Source organism: Ornithorhynchus anatinus, chromosome 7, assembly GCF_004115215.2.
Source record: "Ornithorhynchus anatinus isolate Pmale09 chromosome 7, mOrnAna1.pri.v4, whole genome shotgun sequence".
Classification (NCBI taxonomy): Eukaryota; Metazoa; Chordata; class Mammalia; order Monotremata; family Ornithorhynchidae; genus Ornithorhynchus; species Ornithorhynchus anatinus.
The window spans coordinates 50,858,913-50,878,783 of NC_041734.1; the positions used below are offsets into that span (position 1 = coordinate 50,858,913).

Sequence of the window (19,871 nt, forward strand, 5' to 3'; positions counted from 1 at the left end):
AGTAGTGTCGGGCCATCCCCGGCACTGTAATCCATTCCTCTGCACAGGTTCCTATTCCTGAATATTAATAATAATAATGATGCTTAGTATGTGCCAAGCATTGTTCTAAGTGCTGGGGGGGGATACAAGGTAATCAGGTTGTCGCATGTGGAGCTCACAGTCCAAATCCCCATTTTCCAGATGAGGGAACTGAGGCACAGAGAAGTGAAGTGACTTGCCCAAGTCACACACCCAGCTGACAAATGGCGGAGCCGGGTTTAGAACCCATGACCTCTGACTCCCAAGCCCAGGCTCTTTCCACCGAGCCGTGCTGCTTCTCAGAATGGAGGTTCATCCGTCGTCTTTCCCGACGGGAAGCTCTTCCCATCCCTTTGCAGCTAAACTTGCTAGGATCAAGTAGTCCATCGGTGGGATTTGGTTGAGCCCTTACTATGTGCAGAGCCCTGTACTAAGCGCACGGAAGACTACAACAGACTCAGCAGACAAGTTCCCTGCCCACAACGAGCTTACGATCCGGAGGGGGAGGCAGGCATGAATATAAATAACACGGTATATAATTTCAAGATCTGTACCCAAGTGTTTCGGATGTGCAGCTTGCTCATTCCTCACTCCCTTTTCTGTGGTGCAGCTATTGTACAGGGCGACACGCTGGAAGAAATCTACAACCAAGTGAAGCAGATCATAGAAGAACAATCCGGCTCTTACATCTGGGTCCCAGCGAAGGAGAAGTTATGAGGACGGACACCATTTTTTCTCTACTTTTCCCAATGCCATTTACTTTGTTTGGTACCTCTTTGCTCCCTTACCCCTGGGGTCTGCCTTCAGTTCACACATCAAGTTGGGTCACCCATCCGTCACGTTCTGCAGTTCCTCTCATCTTTAGCATCTGGTATCCCTTTCAGTTCAATCGTTTCTGTCATCGTGCATCACCGTTGGTTTGTTGCCATTTTTCCAAAATGAAGGTGGAATGGCCTGGCCAGCTATTAAGGGTATAGGGGGGTGGGGGGGAATTGTGGAAAATTCCTTAATGTTTAAGGGAAAGTAACTTTCAGAGATTTCCAGAAAAGCTTTATATACCTTCTTTTAAAATTTCATAACAAAAGTGGTCTTATTCAGTTATTTAGTAATTTATGAGCAACTTTGCACGCTTAACTTTAATAGCATGGTTTGGCCAACATAGAGTTCCGGTTTTCGTTTTTGTTTTTCCTGAATTCTCTTGTCACATCAAATATGTTTCGTTACAGGCAGTGAAGGAAAATCTTTAGTTTTTTATTTCAAAATTAACATCTGGATTAACATTCATAATTTCATGAGGGATATTCATTTTCATAAGGATTATTCTTATAGTCTATTTTTTCATATTTTTTGCCAACACAGTTGGCTAGGAATAATGATATTAAATGTTTTTAATCCTGCTCATGCAGCACTATTTACAATGTCTTACAAAGTTGTTTATAGATAATCATCACATTTTCTGAATTGAGACCATATTTAGGTGCTAAGGGAACTCACCTTTTACACATAAGGATAACAAAATTTCATAGGCAAAAAAGACAAAACAGACATCACAGTAGTGATGCAGTGATCATTATGGCAATGGAAGATGAGTGTGATTCATAGCCTGAAACTCAAAGTGTATTCTTAGGGGTCAGATTTTAATGAATATTTTACCCACAATAACTGCCTATTTTGTTATAATAAGATATATATTAAACTTTCTTTAACTAAACTCTGTAACTATGGGAATTATTTTCTTTACATAGTTGCGCACACACACACACACACACATATATATATATGCATATATATATATAAAATATATATTTTTCTTTTACCACCTACTCCTAACTTTTTTGTTTCGTTTTGAGAATAAATATAAATTAGAATTTATCTTAATCATGTGAAATGCAAAGTGGGGTCTGGTGACTGGGTAAAAACCATCTGGGGCAAATGGATTGCAAGAAAATGTATGGGCAGGTTCTCCTCTTTTCCGCAAATAGTTTCAAAACGTTTTCTTTTGTCCCCTTCCTTGCCCTCATTCTCTTCTCCCTATATCAGTAGACCGATCAGGGGCAAAAATCCATTTTTGTGTATATTTTCACCTCTAGACTGTATATGTGTCATATCTTAGGTGCTCTGCACTGGAGTTGCACAGGTCTGGTGCTGAGCTGTTCAAAGCAGTTGAGCAAAATATAGAACTGTCTTCAGGCATACATTTCTCCGATCCTAATATTGTTGGTATTTTGCCCATTGCTTATTTGGAATTGATTGTTTATTAAAGACATGTTTCGACGGCCTCCTCGTAACTGTTTATAAACCAAATCAACGCTGGTTTATAAAGGATTGTCCAATGTTATCCATTCCATTTGTCAGAAAGGGGAGAACAGCTAATAAACTTTATTGTATGACATACCTGTTGAATGTGTCTTTAATGCTGCTCCTCCATGTGGTTTTGCAAATGGTGAATTCTTAAGAACGGGTTGGGGGTGGGGAGGTCACGTAAGGAATAAACCCAGCTGTGAATTCTTCAGCCATTGTTTTGTGAGGCAGTTAATAATAATAATGTTGGTATTTGTTAAGCGCTTACTATGTGCCGAGCACTGTTCTAAGCGCTGGGGTAGACATAGGGGAATCAGGTCGTCCCACGTGGGGCTCACAGTCTTCATCCCCATTTTACAGACGAGGGAACTGAGGCACAGCGAAGTTAAGTGACTTGCCCACAGTCACACAGCCGACAAGTGGCAGAGCAGTTGTAGAGATGCTTGGAGTCTTGGGGTGCAGATGTTTAAAAATCATGGCTCATATTTTAGAGTTGCAGGCAATGTGTTGAATCAACTCGTCAGCAGTGCCTACTTTTCATTTTGAGCTCAGGTGAAAGTGGGGTGAGAATTTCAGGGGGGTTGGGTAGAGGAGAAACGTTTCAAAGTGATAATAGACCAGGATGCCCCCCTTGCGGGTCGTTTCCGCCTTGACTAGAAACTCTCCGGTCTAATTAGAGACGAGCATGTCCCGAGGGCCCGTTGCCCCTGGGGAGTGGGTCGCTGTGTTTGCAGTGGGGCAATAAATTGAGTTTTTGGATATGGGTTATTTTTTTGGAGTTCGGAACTATCTTTCTTTGGACGTTCATTCAGGGCCAAGAGACCGGGAAACTCTATTTGATCCTGATTAGCCAGTTGAGTGAAAGAAGTTAGGTAAAACGAATACAGGTTAGCACTTTCCCCATCCATAATAAGCTTACATTATATCAAGGATATTTTTGTAAAAGAATGATTCTCTGCCATTTATATCATTTAGTTCAGATGCAGTTCAGTGATTGCGAACTTAGAGTAACCAGTCATCTTGCTATTCTATTTGAGACCTGGGTGGGACAGGGACTGTGCCGACCTGATGATCTTGAATCTCTCCCGGCGCTTAGTTCACTGCTGGGCACATAGTAAGTGTTTTAAAAATATGACTTTTTTTCTATTATTGTTGTTGTCGTTATCATCATCGTCATTATTACCAATCTCCAGGAGGTAATCTCAAGGGTTTTGTTTGTTATCGTGCTTTGGTGACTTTCATGACTGAAGACCATAGTAAGGCTCACCTTTGTTAAGAAAGATGAGGCGGCCTATTTCCTCATTTAGTATGCACTCTTAAAGTAGAATATTTCTTCACGAGGAAGGCTAATTGAGCTTGAGTCCCTTGAATCGGTTATGCGGGTGTGGTTCATTGATTCTGGACAGAGATTATGTGGTCTCCCACGTCAGATATGGCCTCTGAAACAGGGCCGGAAGTCAGCCCGGACTATCTGAGAATCAGGATGGCCATTCCAGGCTGCCAACGACAGTTTCAGATGGAAGGGGTGCCTCCACTCCCATGGGCCTGGGTTTGGTAGGGGTGCGGGATGGGATGCTATACTGCACGGCCCCACCCATAGCCCCTGGAGCCCGGCCTCTCCCATTTTACTCCTCCCCGAGACCCTGGGCCGGGGGGATCGGTGTCTTCCTCGGTGGCTATGGGGCCCCCCGCCTGCCCCGGCTACCGGAGCAAGCTGGAGAAGGACGGAGAAGAAGGGGAAGAGTCCACGTTTGAAATGCCAGGTACTGAGGAAGCAGCCCTCTTCCCTCACTGCCAAGACTGAGTAGCGGAGTTTCTGCCTCTTCTCCCTCACCCTGCACAATGCCTGCCTGAGTCCTGGTTAGAAATTCTTTTTTACTTTCAGCCCTTGGCCAAAGGCGGCAAGGTTTTCTCACAGCTTGCCTTCTGCGTTTAAAAATAAGGGCTAGAGGCCTCCAAGGGTCCTCAAGGCCACCCTGCCTCCGCAAAGTCATCCCAAGCAGTTGACTGTGAACCCTCCAGAGAAATCCGCAACCTTTGTTCTAGGTAAGTCTTTCCTGTATAATCTAAACTCTTCCTACAGAAGCTCATATCTTTTTTCTACCCCACATAGAAATGGAAAGCTGTTGCTAACACACTCCATATGCTCCTAGTTTTTCCCATTTAGGTTGCTTTTTCCACCAGTCTTCCAAAGATAGAATTTTTATTGTGAATCATAAGATGATTGAAGATATAGTTCTTTAGCTGTTGGTGACATCAGCAGGTCATCATTGTTGCCAGCGATTTTTTGAGTAGTTGGGTGGTCTAGTAAGTGATATAGAGAGCTTCTAAATCCCATCAAACCTATTCAGATTTTCTCATCGGGTAAAATCTCATATACTAATCTTTGAAAACCGAAGATTTTTCTTCTAGAAGATGAAGGTGGCTCCTTCGTCTTTCTGCTCCATCTCTCGAGATGAGGCTTTAGCAAAATGCCAAAGAAACGGGTGTCAGCAGGGACCTACTGCAGCAACAGCTGGCCGCCCACACAGGAACCCGGCTTCCGGCTTTTCACTCTAAGCATGGAGATAAAAAGGGATGGGGATCTTAGGGGGTAATGAGGATCTAGGAGGAGCCTCCATCTGAGGATTCTTCGGGCCTGATGGGAAACTGTTGAGGTTGGTCAGGGACCTAAATTAAGCAAGATTGGGAGTCCAACTCAAAAATAATAATAATAATGTTGGTATTTGTTAAGCGCTTACTAAGTGCAGAGCACTGTTCTAAGCGCTGGGGGGATACAAGGTGATCAGGTTGTCCCATGTGAGGCTCACAGTTTTAATCCCCATTTTACAGATGAGGTAACTGAGGCACAGAGAAGTTAAGTGACTTGCCCACAGTCACACAGCTGTCCAGTGGCAGAGCCGGGATTCAAACCCATGACCTCTGACTCCCAAGCCCGTGCTCTTTTTCTGTTAGGACTATTTTCCCCTCGAGTGGAAAGAGCACAGGCTTGAGGACCTAGGTTCTAATCCTAGCTCTGCCGTCTGCTGCGTAACTCGAGCAAGCCACTTAACTTCTCCCTGCCTCGGTTTCCTTATCTGTAAAATGGGGATTAAATACTGTTAATAATAATAATAATAACTATAGTATTTGTTAAGCTCTTACTTATGTGCCGGCTTGGGGTGGATACGAACAGATCAGGTCGGACACAGTCCCCGTCTCACATAGGGCTCACGGTCTCAATTCCCATTTACATATGAGGTAACTGAGGCCCAGAGAAGTGAAGTGACTTGCCCAAGATCTCACAGCAGACAAGTGGCGGAGCTGGGATTAGGATCCAGGTCCTTCTAACCCCCCCAGGCCCATGCTCTCTACACTCACCTTCTCTACCTGTTCACCCTCCTATTTAGACCGTAAGCCCCAAGTGGGACAGAGACTAAATTGAACCTGATTAACTTGTATCTGCCCCAGCGCCTAGAACAGTGCTTGACAAATGGTAAGTGCTTACCAAATGCCATAATTATTAACTGTAGCTAGGTAAAGACTTCTTGGTAGCCATGGGATAGCTGTGAAACAGCACTGACTGCATCTCATAAGACAAGCCTCTAGTGAAAATGCCGACAGAATCAAGCCCCTTTCCAAAGAAATAATTCAAGTGCCAAATGTGAGACTGTGGAAATGATCAAGTAAGCTAAAGAATTTAATAATAATAATAATGTTGGTATTTGTTAAGCGCTTACTATGTGCTGAGCACTGTTCTAAGCGCTGGGGTAGACACAAGGGAATCAGGTTGTCCCACGTGGGGCTCACGGTCTTAATCCCCATTTTACAGATGAGGTAACTGAGGCACAGAGAAGTTAAGTGACTTGCCCAAAGTCACCCAGCTGACAAGTGGCAGAGCTGGGATTCGAACCCATGATCTCTGACTCCAAAGGCCGTGCTCTTTCTACTGAGCCACGGTCAGAGGCAGAAAGTAGGATCAGAATGAGTCATTGGCTCACTTTACCAAATGGTTATTAATGATCAAACTCTAACTTGGTGGGGTTTGGTGTGGGGAAGCGTTGGGGAAGAAAGTTTTGTTTTTCCAGTTTGTTTCAAAATGTAGAGTTTATTATAAGGTTTTCTCTGAGGGAAAATTTCTTGAAACTGATCCTGTGAGGGAAATCCTCAAAATTAACTTGAAATTTAGAGAAGAAAAAGCAATTTGCAGGAGGACTTTGCAATTCCCCTTCTTTTCTTCCTCACCTACCTTTCTCTTCACCCTCACCAGTTTCAGTTTCCCCTCCCTAGTTGATCGCCGGCATGCGGGGCAGTGGAGTTGGTAGTGGAGAAGCAGCGTGGCTCAGTGGAAAGAGCACGGGCTTTGGAGTCAGGGCTCATGAGTTCAAATCCCGGCTCTGCCACTTGTCGGCTGTGTGACTGTGGGCAAGTCACTTAACTTCTCTGGGCCTCAGTTCCCTCATCTGTAAAATGGGGATTAAGACTGTGAGCCCCACGTGGGACAACCTGATTCCCTTGTGTCTACCCCAGCGCTTAGAACAGTGCTCAGCACATAGTAAGCGCTTAACAAATACCAGCATTATTATTAGTGTGCCACTCCCCAAGATTGTCTCACTTCCAGGCAGTTTGTTCCTCCTAGTCGACTTGTTCCTGGGCCACTATCAGTGCAGAATCCTGGGCAGGATTAAAGGGTGACCTGAGCCCTTAATGGCCAAGCCAAATAAGTCATTCCGTGAGCCTTAAAGAAAGTGGTTCAAGTGCTGCAGAGTAATCCTTGAACTTGGTTGCTATAATAAGGCATTCTAGATTCCAATTACCCTTGGCCTTGTAGATAATCTTTGGACAGGAGAGTTGATTTCATGTGCCCTGAAGTGTTTCTCCATTCATACTCCCACTGATAGATTCTTAAAATACTCAAAGAATGTGCAATTAAAGATTTAACTTAATCTTTGACCGTTTTCCCACTAACTGATTATCCGGTGGATCTGAATCCTTGCAACATCCCCCACTATTTCAGGCAGTCAGCAGAGATAAGCTTTGTCCCCTTTTTCTTTTCCTTTTTTTCTAATGCACTTAGTGGTTAATGTATAGCCGGGCGTAAATGTTCCGTCTACGGGAGTCTTGGCACCTAACCTGGAGCCAAGACACATTTTCTATTTTAAGAAGTTATATGCCCTGGGGCAGAGGGGTCCATATGACAGCTCAGGTTGTAATGCCCTTTGTAAGGCTGGTGAAGTGCAGGAGTGACAGGATCCTGGCACCTCCCTGAAATGTAGGAGCCGCTACTGTCCAGTTGCCACCTTCTGTGCCCTTCCCGCACCCGTTTGCATTATCCCGCAGCGGGTAGGTGACAGCATCAATTGTCACCAACTCAGCCCTGGGTCTGCATTCTCTTTTCTCTCAATTTTCCACTGCCATAAAAATGAGGGTTTGGGGGTTTCTGGAAATGCATATTCTGTAGATCAGATGTTTCAGACTATCATCAATGGTGTTTATTGAGAGCTTAATAATTATAATAATGTTGGCATTTGTTAGCACTTACTATGTACAAAGCACTGTTCTAAGCGCTGGGGCGATACAAGGTGATCAGGTTGTCCCACATGGGGCTCACAGTCTTAATCCCCATTTTGCAGATGAGGTAACTGCACTGAGGCACAGAGAAGTTAAGTGACTTGCCCAAAGTCACAGAGCTGACAAGCGGCGGACCCGGGATTTGAACCCATGATCTCTGACTCCCTAGCCCGTGCTCTTTCCAGTGAGCCACGCTTACTGTGTGCAGAGCACTGTGCTACTGTACTGTCCGCTGTATGATGGGCGGACCACGTGAGAAGCAGCATGACATAGTGGATGAGGCACGGGTCAGGGGCCCGGAAGGTATGGATCCTATCCTGGGTCCGCCACGTGTCTGCTATGTGAAGTTGGGCAAGTCACTCCGCTTCTCTGTGCTTCAGTCACCTCATCTGTAAAATGGGGATTGAGACTGGGAGCCCCTCACGGTCAGGGACTGAGTCCCATCCAATTTGCTTGTATCTACCCCAGTGCTTAATACAGTGATTAGCAGATAGTAAATGCTTAACAAATACAACAATTATCATTATTAATAGTAGTAATACTAAATGCTTGGGAGTGTAAAATACAACAGAATTGGTAGACACATTCCCTGCACATCACGAACTTAAAGTCTAGAAGGTGTATGTCTTGGAATAGCTATTGCCATCCAAAGTTAGTAATTAGGTGGTTTTAATAATAATAATAATGATAATAATAATGTTGGTATTTGTTAAGTGCTTACTATGTGCCGAGCACTGTTCTAAGCACTGGGGTAGATACAGGGTAATCAGGTTGTCCCACGTGAGGCTCACAGTTAATCCCCATTTTACAGATGAGGTAACTGAGGCCCAGAGAAGTTAAGTGACTCGCCCACAGTCACACAGCTGACAAGTGTCAGAGCTGGGATTCGAACTCATGACCTCGGACTCCCAAGCCCGTGCTCTTTCCACTGAGCCACGGTTTTGTGGGGAGAAGGGAAGGAGTTAAGGTTAAGGAAGAAATCATGGTGTGATTTGCAATAGATGTCTCAGGCAAGGTCCTGGGCTCTCAAGAGCGATAGAAGGTAAACTCCTTGGGAGCAGAGATCGTTTCTGCCAGAATCTCTTATATTGTGCTCTCCCAAGCCCTTAGTTCGGGGCTCTGGAGGCACAAGGTAACTGCTCAGTAAGTACCATTGATGGATATGGGACCCTTTGACCCAGCTAAGAAATTCCTAAATTTGAGCTTTCTTTTCCCTTAGGTTCCCTTAGGCTATGCTGAACTCTGTTCTTCAGGACCACAAGCAGGTCAGGCTTTGCGGAACTAATAGGTGAAGACATCTGCAGCAGCTCAGGAGAACATTTCTAAGAACAGCCATCACTATCTTGGAATTTAAATTCCCCATTCGAGTAGAAGCATCTGCACTCCACAGGTGACTTATAGTCTCCCCGGCCAGGGGCTCTCCCACGGTTCAACGGCGGGGTATGCCTTTCCTTTGGAAGTATTTTTTTTTCTTTAGTGATATTTGTTAAGCGCTTACTGTGTGTCAGATACCATTTTAAGCACTGGGGTAGATACGAGCTAATCAGGTTGGACACAGTCCCTGCCCCACATGCGGCTCGCAGTCTTAATCTTCATTTTACAGATGAGGGAACTGGGACCCAGAGAAGTGAAATGACTTGCCCAAGGTCACACCGAGACAAGTGGAGGATCTGGGATTAGAACCCAGGTCCTTCTGACTCCCAGGCCCATGCTCTATCCACTACTCTAAAGTAGCAAATTGGATGAAAAAGTCTATTATTTTGACTCACCCGAGCAATCTGCCTGCCCAGGTGGCTGAAACTCACTGGGGCTTCTCGTTCTGGTCCCTTCTGGACCAGAGAAGCAGCGTGGCTCAGTGGAAAGAGCACGGGCTTTGGAGTCAGGGCTCATGAGTTCGAATCCCAGCTCTGCCACTTGTCGGCTGTGTGACTGTGGGCAAGTCACTTAACTTCTCTGTGCCTCAGTTCCCTCATCTGTAAAATGGGGATGAAGACTGTGAGCCCCACGTGGGACCACCTGATTCCCCTATGTCTACCCCAGCGCTTAGAACAGTGCTCGGCACATAGTAAGCGCTTAACAAATACCAACATTATTATTATTATTATTATTATTATTCTCTGGGCCTCAGTGACCTCATCTGTAAAATGGGGATTAAGCTGTGAGCCTCACGTGGGACATCTCGATCACCCTGTATCTCCCCCAGCACTTAGAACAGTACTCTGCACATAGTAAGCGCTTAACCAATATCAACATTATTATCATTATTCTGGTCTGAAGAGTCCAGGCTACTCCTTCCTACCCACATACTCCCTGACCCTATGTTGGATTGCAGCAAGAGTAAATGTCTGATGGATTTAATGGTATCCGAGAACCTCATCTGTCCCTCTTTAGTCCTCTTTAGAGCTGAAACTCCAACCTTCCAAAAAGAGTACACCGAAAACCGGGTGGGATGTTGGTTGCCCTCCTCCAACATCTCCCTTCCGAATCTCTGGGACTTCGATTTGACAAGCGTCTCACTTTGTTCTCCTCCAACCTACTTTCTTGTGGAGCTCCCTCATTCTTCTCCACCTGCAAATGGAAGTGATTGGCTCAGGGACACTTGGAGAACAATTAATTGGCAGATCCAGAGTTAGGGCCGCTCTGCGCCCCAGGCCGCCCTGCTCTTTGCACCAAGGGAAGTGTGACCGAAGACCAAGTGACCTTCCCTAGGGAGGGGTCCAATCCATGACAGCCCCATATACTCTCCCAAATTCGGGCTACAAATGGGGTCTCCCTCCCCCAGCCAGTTGCGAGACCGCAACTCCAACTGAACATCAGTTTTCTCTGCTGGCTCTTGAGGCAGCAAACAGAACCCACCTCTTCCTCCCCCTCCCCAGATTGAGGCAGAAAGTTGATGAGGGACTGCCTGCTATCCAGCCAGCTTGTCGACCTCACGTCCGGAAAGGTCACAGTTGGCAAACTCGTCCGTAATCCGTTCCACCTGTGCCGATAGATGGTGCTAGGTTAGTATCCAAAGCCCTCTCTCTTCCAGTAATCCGGGTAATTAATATCCTGTAGGGAATTGCAGTTGTGGCAGGAGAGGAAGAGGTTGCGAGAGGGTGGGGAGAGGGTGTATTCCTTTTCCACTCACTTTTCCTCCCTCCCTCTTTGGAAGGGGATGGGTGTTTAAGTAGCAAAGGGCACTCCGCACGAGTCAGACCGTAACCGGGTCTGGGCTACCAGGAGCAGCAGCGCTTACCCTCCCAAGTCCAGCCCGGCAGTGGGGATAGAGGAGAGAGCACTTATCCTGTTTCTGACCGGCGGTCAGCCCTCCCCTCGCCATGATGATCCTTGGGAACGCGCTGTGTCTGCTCGTATTCCTTCAGACCGGTAAGTGCCTGTCGGGGTCACCCTCTGAGGAGACCGCCCCGGGCCTTTTGGCTCTCCTGCTCTGAGGGGCCCTCTGGGGTTCAAAGAATTGAGAGGCATAGGTCCGAAGCGGCGGGTGGGCAGTGGGTCAGATGGAAACCCGGACCGGGCAGGAGTGGATGGCTGAGGTCGCTTCGGGGACGACTGTGGACGCGACCAAGCCTAACCCAAGCACGGTGATGGTAAAAAAAATTTTGACGTCGGCCCGTTCGAACCTCAAAACTTTAAGGTTTGCTCGTGTGGAAGGACAATATTTCACGGGGGGTGTGCAGTTGGGTTAATGAATGATTCTGGCTGTAGCTACAACAGTACTCTCCATTGTACTTAGTACAGTGTTCTACACAAAGTCAGCACTCAGTAGATACCATTGGTTGATTGGTATTGATACAGCTCAAACAGGAAGACTATATAAATATATACTTGCCTCCCGCCTTGTCAGGGGTCTACGGTGGACCGTGAACTTGACCCCCCGAGGGTCTGACAGTGCCGAGGTGAAGTTCTCAGGGCTTGGATTTTTTTTTCAATATTTGCTTTCTGAAAGTCTCTGCCTGCTGGGGTCAAGGGAAATTCCAGCCTGGGAGATAAGCAAGTTGGAAAGGATGGGAAAATTACCTGGGGAACAGCCGCAGGGGCCGGGGGAGCCAGAGTGGGGGCGAAGGGAAAGGTAGCTGCTGAGCTGACGTGGGGACCGAATCCATTTCGGAGAAATAGCTGTTTGGAAAAGGGGGGGAGCGGGTAGACTGGGGTGACTCAAGGCTGACTCAGAAAACTCCTGACCAGCTGCTCCCAGCAGCCCCCGGCCAGTGCCCCTCATCTTTGAGGAGGTGACTCCCTTCTCCCGCTCACCGCCGGCCCGACTCTGGAGCGGCTGAAAGGGGCCTCTGTTCCTGGAGGGCGGAGGGCCAGGCGCCGGGCCGGGAGGAATGCTGTTGGAAGACACTTGGCAGGAGACGGGCGTCCGTTAGAACTATTTTTCTTGCCCCTCCTTCCCCCGTCCCCACGCGCCTCGCCTCATAAAGGTGGAGACGGAAAGACGCTGACGGATTCATCCAGTCCCAGAGAGAAGGGGAGGGGAGGGAAACGGAGGAGAATCGGTTTTCTGTTGCCTGCCTCCCCAAGGTTCCCATGGGCACGTCCCCAGTCTGGCTGTGTCCTCTCCCCTCCCGAGGGCCCGAGGTATCCCGGGCCCGAACCGGCGGCTCTGAACAGCCCGGGGAGGAGTGGGCGGTCAGCGGCCTCGGTCAGAGCGTGACTTGCCAACCGTCCAACCTCAGACTCTTCTCTTTCCCTCGCCTTCCTGTTTCCCCAGAGACGGACAGCCACTAGGAGAGACGGCTCGGTCCGTAGGGAACAATGACCTCTCCTGTCCTCCCGGGTAACCTGAATCCTCTAACCTCCCCACTTCTCCCCCCAGCTCCACCCCCACCAAGAAGTAAACTCTACGCCCTGGTAGGGTGACTCTTGCTGGCGGTAACCCTTGGATCACCCGAGACGCCCCAGCCAGCATCCGTAGTGCGGGGACCAGCTTCGACAGACTGACCACCCGTGGGCCAGCTAAGGGATTGTCCCTTCACGGGCTGGTAGAGGCTGCTCGCTGCTTCTCCACTCGGAGACAGTGGCAAACACAAGGCCCAGATGGACAACCCGACACAGGGGTGGTAATGGCGGTATTTCCCCACCCCAGGACTGACATTCCGTAGCCGAATCTATTGCCCCGTGGCGGAGTGGGTGTTGTTGCTTCAGCTCTGCCGCTGGGCTGCCGAGAGACGAGGTGGGAAGGGCTCTCGGAGCTCTCCGGAGAACGACGCGGAAGTCGGGGAGATGGAAGCAGCAGAACAATTCTGCACTCTGTCATTATTCAACTGTATTTACGTTGTTGTATTGAGAAACAGCGCGACTCAGTGGAAAGAGCATGGGCTTGGGAGTCAGAGGTCATGGGTTTTAATCCTGTCTCTGCCACTTGTCAACTGTGTGACTTTGGGCAAGTCACTTAACTTCTCTGTGCCTCAGTTCCCTCATCTGTAAAATGGGGATGAAGACTGTAAGCCCCACGTGGGGAACCTGATTACCTTGTATCCCCCCAGGGCTTAGAACAGTGCTTGGCACATAGTAAGCGCTTAACAAATACCATCATTATTATTATACTCTCCCAAGTTCATTCATTCATTCAATAGTATTTATTGAGCACTTACTATGTGCAGAGCACTGTACTAAGCGCTTGGGATGAACAAGTCGGCAACAAGTGCTTAGCACAGTGCTCTGCACACAAAAAGCACTCCATAAACATGACAGAATACTATGACTGAATGAAGAATAATATGACTTAGTACAGAACACTGTACTAAGAGGCTGGGTGAGTTTGATGCCACAATAACCAGACACAGTCATGCCCTGGTCTTTGCCCCTCCCAGATCCCACCAAGGGCCAGGTGGCTGGGAAAGGAAATTGGCCCCCTCAAGCCTGGGGATACTCAAAAGGGCTGGATCAAGAAGGGAAGCAGCACGACCTACTGGACGGAGCACAGGCCTGGGAGTCAGAAGGACCCAGATTCTAATCCCAGATCTGCCACTTGCCTGCTGTGTGCCCTTGGGCAAATAACTTCACTTCTCTGGGCTGCGGTTACCTCATCTGTAAAATGAGGATTGAGACTGGGAGCCCCACGTGGGACAGAGACTTTGTCCAACTCGCTTTGCTTGTATCCACCCCAGCACTTAGTACAGTGTCTGGCACATAGTAAAGTGCTTAACAAGTATCATAATTATCAGCCCTCTTGCTGATTTTTCCAGCTGGATCGAGACCTCTTCGAAGGACTGGTGGTCAGAAACACCAAAAGAAGGGAGGGTCTCCATAGCTGTTCTGTCCAGAGACACGGTCACAGCCTAGAGCCAACGGGCCAGGTTTTCAGCTACGTGGCCTGCATGGGCATACCCTTCAGACCCGTTCCTCCACCCATTTCCCTCAGCAGACAGTAGGGCCGGGTCCTTTCCCACCTAAGGAGCAGAGGAGCCAGCGGTAGAACCCTTGGTGAGCTTGGGACACCCCAGCTGGACCTCTCTGGACCCCAGAGCACAAGGACAAGGAGCCGCTTCAGTACGAAAGGAAGGTTGAAGACTAGTAGAGAAGTCTACCTGAGGTTCTGTGGGCATTGGTCACTTTCAAAGGTCTCTGGCAGAGTTTCTTAATCTGGAAGTTGGACTCCTCCCTCGGGGAAGGCCTAGAAGGACTTCCAAGCGCTTAGTACAGTGCTCTGCACATAGTAAGCGCTCAATAAATACTATTGAATGAGTGAAGGACTTCAGGGGGACTCTGGGGACTGGAATGCTGTCTTACCAACAGTTAGGCCAGCAGCAAACTGGGCTATTTGAACATGTGAGCCAACCCCTTTCACCTCCTCAAGAGACACCCCTTCTCTTTCTCCCTCCTCGCCCACCTGCACGAATTCCTTTGTTTTTTGGCCTTAAAAGATCTGCTGAAATATTAGACAAGAGTTGGACTGAAATTTGGGGTAGCTTTTGTGATGAAGAAAGAATGTGGAACATAGGGACTGATGAGAAACTTGGAAGTAGGGCTAATAGATTTAAGAGTTTGAGAACCAGTAGGAAGAGAGATGCCTTCTCAGGGCCACACCTGGTGAGTTTCCAGTATTCTACCAGCCTCGGCTATGGGAGGGAGAGTCAAGCAGAGGCCTGTCCGTTCCATTCCTAGCTTGGGCAGTGACTAGCCAGCAGAAAGCAATCTGCGACAAGTCAAAGATCACCCATGCTGGGCAGCAGCGGCATGGGAGAGAGTCAAAGGTGGAGACACAAGTTTACTGTGTGGAAGGAGGCAATGGTGAACCACTTCCATATTTTTACCAAGGAAACTATGGATACATTACCGGAACAATTGCAGGTGGAGGTGGGGCGTTCTGGGAGGTCCATGGTGTCGCTGTGGGACGGAGATGACTCGATAGCATAAGACAAGGGAGAGAGAGGAAGCGGTATCGCAAGTGATCCTAACTCCTCACCCTCCTTCCCCCCATGTCCCTGGCCTGTGGAGTAGGATTGCAGAGATACTGCAGGACTATTGAGAGCTACTGGGCTAAGGGCGGAGATGACCCGCTCCCCTGAATCCGGGCCTCAATCCACCTCTGGGGTGAACACGGGATTGAGGGCGGGTGTGGGGTAAGCAAGCTGGGAAGCATAGCTCCCTCACTCTTCCTCCTCTGTGACCTAATGCTGCAGCTCTCGGTTTGAGTGAAGTGCGGTGGTGCACAACCTCAGAGTCGGAGCAGGAGAAATGCGAAGACATGAGCACGGCCTTCAAGGAAGCCGGCATCCACCCGCTCCTCACCTGCGTCCAGGAGGCCTCCGCTGATGACTGTGTCCGCCTCATCGCCGTGAGTGTCGCCTTTCCTCCTGCTCCTCCTCCACCTCCCTTTTGCCCCTGGCATCTTGCCCCCAGGGCTCAGTTAGCCTCAGCCCCAGAGCAACGATCCCCGCTGTTGACTAGAGGGAGAGCGATTCCTCTGCCGGGCTCAGCGATAGGATCAGCAGAGAAGTTCACCTGTTACTGGGAGACACATTCCTTTTGTAGGAGCCTTCCCCAGAGTGGCTGGATAGGGGGAAATCCTCATAGCAGCTGGGAGGTGAAGAAGTTGGGTGAAGGGGATGGGTGGCAAGGAGGAGATGATTTTAGCAGAAAGTTGCTCTTAGTCTTCCTTTCCTGTCTACCAAACAATAGAACTGCAGACATATACACTCTCTCTCTCTCTCTCTCTCTAAGTTTCAAGAGTCAACTACTGGTTTCAGTTGGTGTTCTTTCAAGTTTTAGTGGGGAGATCAAGCAACTCCAGGGAAAGCCCACTACCATCAGTGGGTTTTTATACTGGGCCCACTGAATCTGAATCAGAAGAAGCTGGGAAGAAACGAGGGTAGTCAAGAGCCGGGAATATTTCTGTGCATGAGACTATAACCCCATCACATGCCAAGTGATCAGCAAACGAGCTTATCTCACTTTGGAGTTGACAGTTTGACCCTTTTTGGTGATAGGGCTGCAGTGCCGATAGGCAGGCTACTCGGTGCAGCCGTGACCTTACCAACCTGTAAAGTCCTCGGGGAGGTCAGATATCACAGATAGGAGAAACCGAGGTACAGATACGGGGCAAGAAGTCTCTCAACTCCTGGGCCTCGGCGTTCCAGAGTCTCATCTGTCCCATGCTAATCCCCCTTCCCCCTGCTGCCTTGAGCTCTCCCAAAGGGGCAAAAATTTCCCCGCTGACCAGAATGGTCAAGGCCATGCAGGACTGACCCGCCCTGAGAGTAGAGATTGGATCCTGAGAGGAGGTTGCATTCCCTGGGACCCCGAGAAGGAAAATGTCACCACTCTCGGGGATGACGAGTCAAGCTGTGGTTGCTGTCATCATCTCCGCCTTCAGCCCAACATATCTGAGCAGATAAAATAAATGAAAGGGAAAACAGCCCATGTTTCAGGGAGCAGCTGTTTCTTCACCTCCGGATTTGGTTTGGGAGATTTGCCTGGGCTTGGGATTCTGGCCACGGATGCTGCGAAGCCCAGAAAGATTGTTCCATCCTAGAGCGGACTTGCCCAGTGGCAGGCTTCTGCCATCTGCCAGGTGGAATGACTTCATTAACCTCACGTTGCTGCTGGGGAAACAGAGGTGTAGCGAGGGGAATCACCTGCCTGGGGTGGGGAGGCATGGGCTGGGCACCAGGCCCACCCCTCGGCTCTGCCCAGATGGCACACCAGTGCCCTCCTCGCCTGCAGCCAGATTTCACTTGGCAGAATCTGCTTTGCTACACTTGGCTTCCTAGTGGAATTACCTTAGAACCAGAACCAGCTGTTAATGGTGACTGTTGAAATTGAGGGATCCCTCATTAGTATCTAAAGCAAGTTGATGTTTTGTATCCTTGTTCTTCCTCCTGCTCCTGCTTTAACTTTCTGACTGCTTGTCTCCCCTGTAGACTACAGGGCCTTTGAGGTTACGGTTCCTGTACTTTGCTTCCTTTATACTCTCCTAAATACAGGGCTCTGCCCACCCTTGGTGGTCATTAAACACCACTGATGGGTATGTTGGTTTTCGGAGAAACAGATCGAACTCACAGATGTACCCAACTGTTGAGGGTGCCGGGTGGTATGACCTGGGAGGTGGGGGTTAGTCAGGGAATGCCTCTTTGAGGAGGCGGCGTGCCGCATGGCTCACGAAAATGCCAGGAGTGCTTTAGGGTGGGGAGGGATGTGGTTTTGCAGATCCGGAGAGGGTTTCAGGAAGTGGGAAGAGCTTGCTCACTGGATTGTCTCTATCTGTTGCCAAATTGTACATTCCAAGCACTCAGTACAGTGCTCGGCACATAGTAAGCGCTCAATATATACCACTGAATGAATGAATGGAGCAGAGACAGAAGAGTCGAGAATGAGATTAGCTTGGGAGGATTGAAGCGAGTGAGTTGTGAGGTAGCAAGCAAAGAGAGCATCGGTGGAAGCATAGATCTGGGGCGAGCGTTCCGCGGAGGGAAAAAGGGCAGTTGCATGTGCCGTAGCCTGAAGAGGGGAAGGGCTGGAAGCTAGGAAACCAATAAAGACAATGATCAATCGGTTAATCAATGACTAATGTAATAATTCTTCCAGGAAGTGACTAGGGTGAAGAGGTTGTGGCCCATCTAGGAAATATTGTAGAGGATGGACCGAAAGGACTTAGTGTGCAGACTGAATGTAGGAGATGAAAAAGGAGAGGAATCAAACATGACCCCAAGTCTGAGGTTTCTAGGGTAGAGAGGATAATGATGCTGTCAGTCGTGGTGGGAAAGTGGAGGAGGAGGAAGAGGTTTAGGAGAGAAGATGAGGGGCTCAGTTTTCACCATATTGTTTAGAGTTATTCATATGGAGACATTGTAGGCAAAGGAAAAAATGAGAGATTATGAGTCAAATTCATTCAATCATATTTATTGAGCACTTACTGTGTGCAGAGCACTGTACTACATGCTTGGAAAGTACAATTCGGCAACAGATAGAGACAATCCCTACCCAACCAGGGGCTCACAGTCTAGAAGATGAGAGGGGTCAGAGCAGAAGAACATTTGAGTCATCTTGCGTAGGGGAGCGGTAATAATATTAATAACTGTGGTATTTGTTAAGCACTTACTATGAGCCAAGCATTAATCATTGGGCTCACAATCTAAGGGGGAGGGAGAGCAGGTATTTAAGCCCCATTTTTACAGATAAGGAAACTGAGGCACAGAAGTGAAGTGACTTGCTCGAGGTCACACAGCAGGCAAGTGATAGAGCCAGGATTAGAATCCAGGTCTTCTAACTCCCAGTCCTATGCCCTCCCCTCTGGACCATGCTGCTTCTCCTGCTCGATGAACTCGCTTGAAGCGAATGAGTATTGAGCATGAAGACTGGAAGACCCAGAATAAAGACTTGTGAGGCATCCACATTTAAAGACTGGGAGCCAGCAACGGAGCCTGAGAAGGCGCCATCAGAGAGATAATAATTATGGTATTTGTTAAGCACTTACTATGTGCTAGGCACCGCTCTAAGCTCTGGGGTAGATACAAGCTAATCAGGTCAGACAAAGGGCTGCTATGCTATGTGCGGAGCACTGTTCTAAGCGCTGGGGGAGATACAGGGTAATCAGGTGGTCCCACGTGAGGCTCACAGTTAATCCCCATCGTACAGGTGAGGTAACTGAGGTACAGAGAAGTTAAGTGACTTGCCCGCAGTCACACAGCTGACAAGTGGCAGAGCCGGGAGTCGAACCCATGACCTCTGACTCCGAAGCCCAGGCTCTTTCCACTGAGCTACGCTGTTTCCCTATTGACTTGCCCACGGTCACTCAGCAGACAGGTGGCAGAGACGGGATTAGATCGCAGGTCCTTCTGAGTCCCAGGCACGTGCTCTATCCATCAGACCACGCAATAATGCCTCGTCAGTGGAACCATGGGTCTGAGAATGGGAAATGGTCCACAGTGACAAAGAAAGGAGTCAAGAAGGCTCAGGAGTTCTTTAAGCACAGTCAAAAGGAAGTGTCAAAGGGAGTGCGGTCTCTACCGGATGAGGGGTCAAGAGGAAAGCCAGTGGTGCTACGTAGCCCATGCAAACAGCTTGGGCAGAAATGGGAACAGGAAGATGAGATAATAGATGGAGGGTTCGGTGGAGTCAAGAGATAGGTATTCAGTACTGGGGAGGAAAGCATGGGTGAAGGCAGATGAAAAGAGCCAGAAAAATTTATGAAGTTGAAGATAGCAAGAAAAGAGTGGGAACAAGTGTTTTGGAGTGGGGAGAGAGAAAGGGATCCATGACCCAGTCGAAAGGTTAGATTCGAAAAGCAGGACGTGGGGCCTTTTCCTGAGACAGTGGCTGGGAAGGAGATGCAGAAATGGAGAGCTGCAAAGCCAGCAGGAGCCAAGATGTCTCTTGGTAAATTTCCTGTCCGATAGCCTCAAAGTGGCTCCTGAGGTCAGTAGGAGTTAGAGAAGGAGGAGGCGAGAGCACTGAGGGGCTGCAGGGGGGAGTTCAATGTCCCCAGCTGTTGAAGGAATAATGAGATGGGGTTTGCAGGCACCCGATCGAGCAAACCTTCCAGGATACGGTAG

The 19,871-nt window shown here is 48.6% G+C and overlaps 2 protein-coding genes across 8 annotated transcripts in view; both read left to right on the top strand.

Annotated features, from left to right (window-relative positions):
• Positions 1-2,410, top strand: part of DLG1 (discs large MAGUK scaffold protein 1) — a 203,694-nt gene extending 201,284 nt beyond the window's left edge. For all 7 annotated transcript variants that reach the window (XM_029069103.2, XM_029069104.2, XM_029069105.2 and 4 more), the window contains one exon: positions 629-2,410. In XM_029069103.2, the coding sequence (XP_028924936.1) occupies positions 629-735 (107 nt within the window). In that variant the 3' untranslated portion in view covers positions 736-2,410. The remainder of the gene's footprint in view (positions 1-628) is intronic.
• Positions 2,411-11,024: 8,614 nt separating this feature from the next.
• The window catches only part of MELTF (melanotransferrin), a 36,302-nt gene continuing 27,455 nt past the window's right edge, over positions 11,025-19,871 (top strand). The window contains exons 1-2 of the mRNA XM_007667095.3: positions 11,025-11,238; positions 15,501-15,655. Of these exons, the coding sequence (XP_007665285.2) occupies positions 11,190-11,238; positions 15,501-15,655 (204 nt within the window). The 5' untranslated portion in view covers positions 11,025-11,189. The remainder of the gene's footprint in view (positions 11,239-15,500; positions 15,656-19,871) is intronic.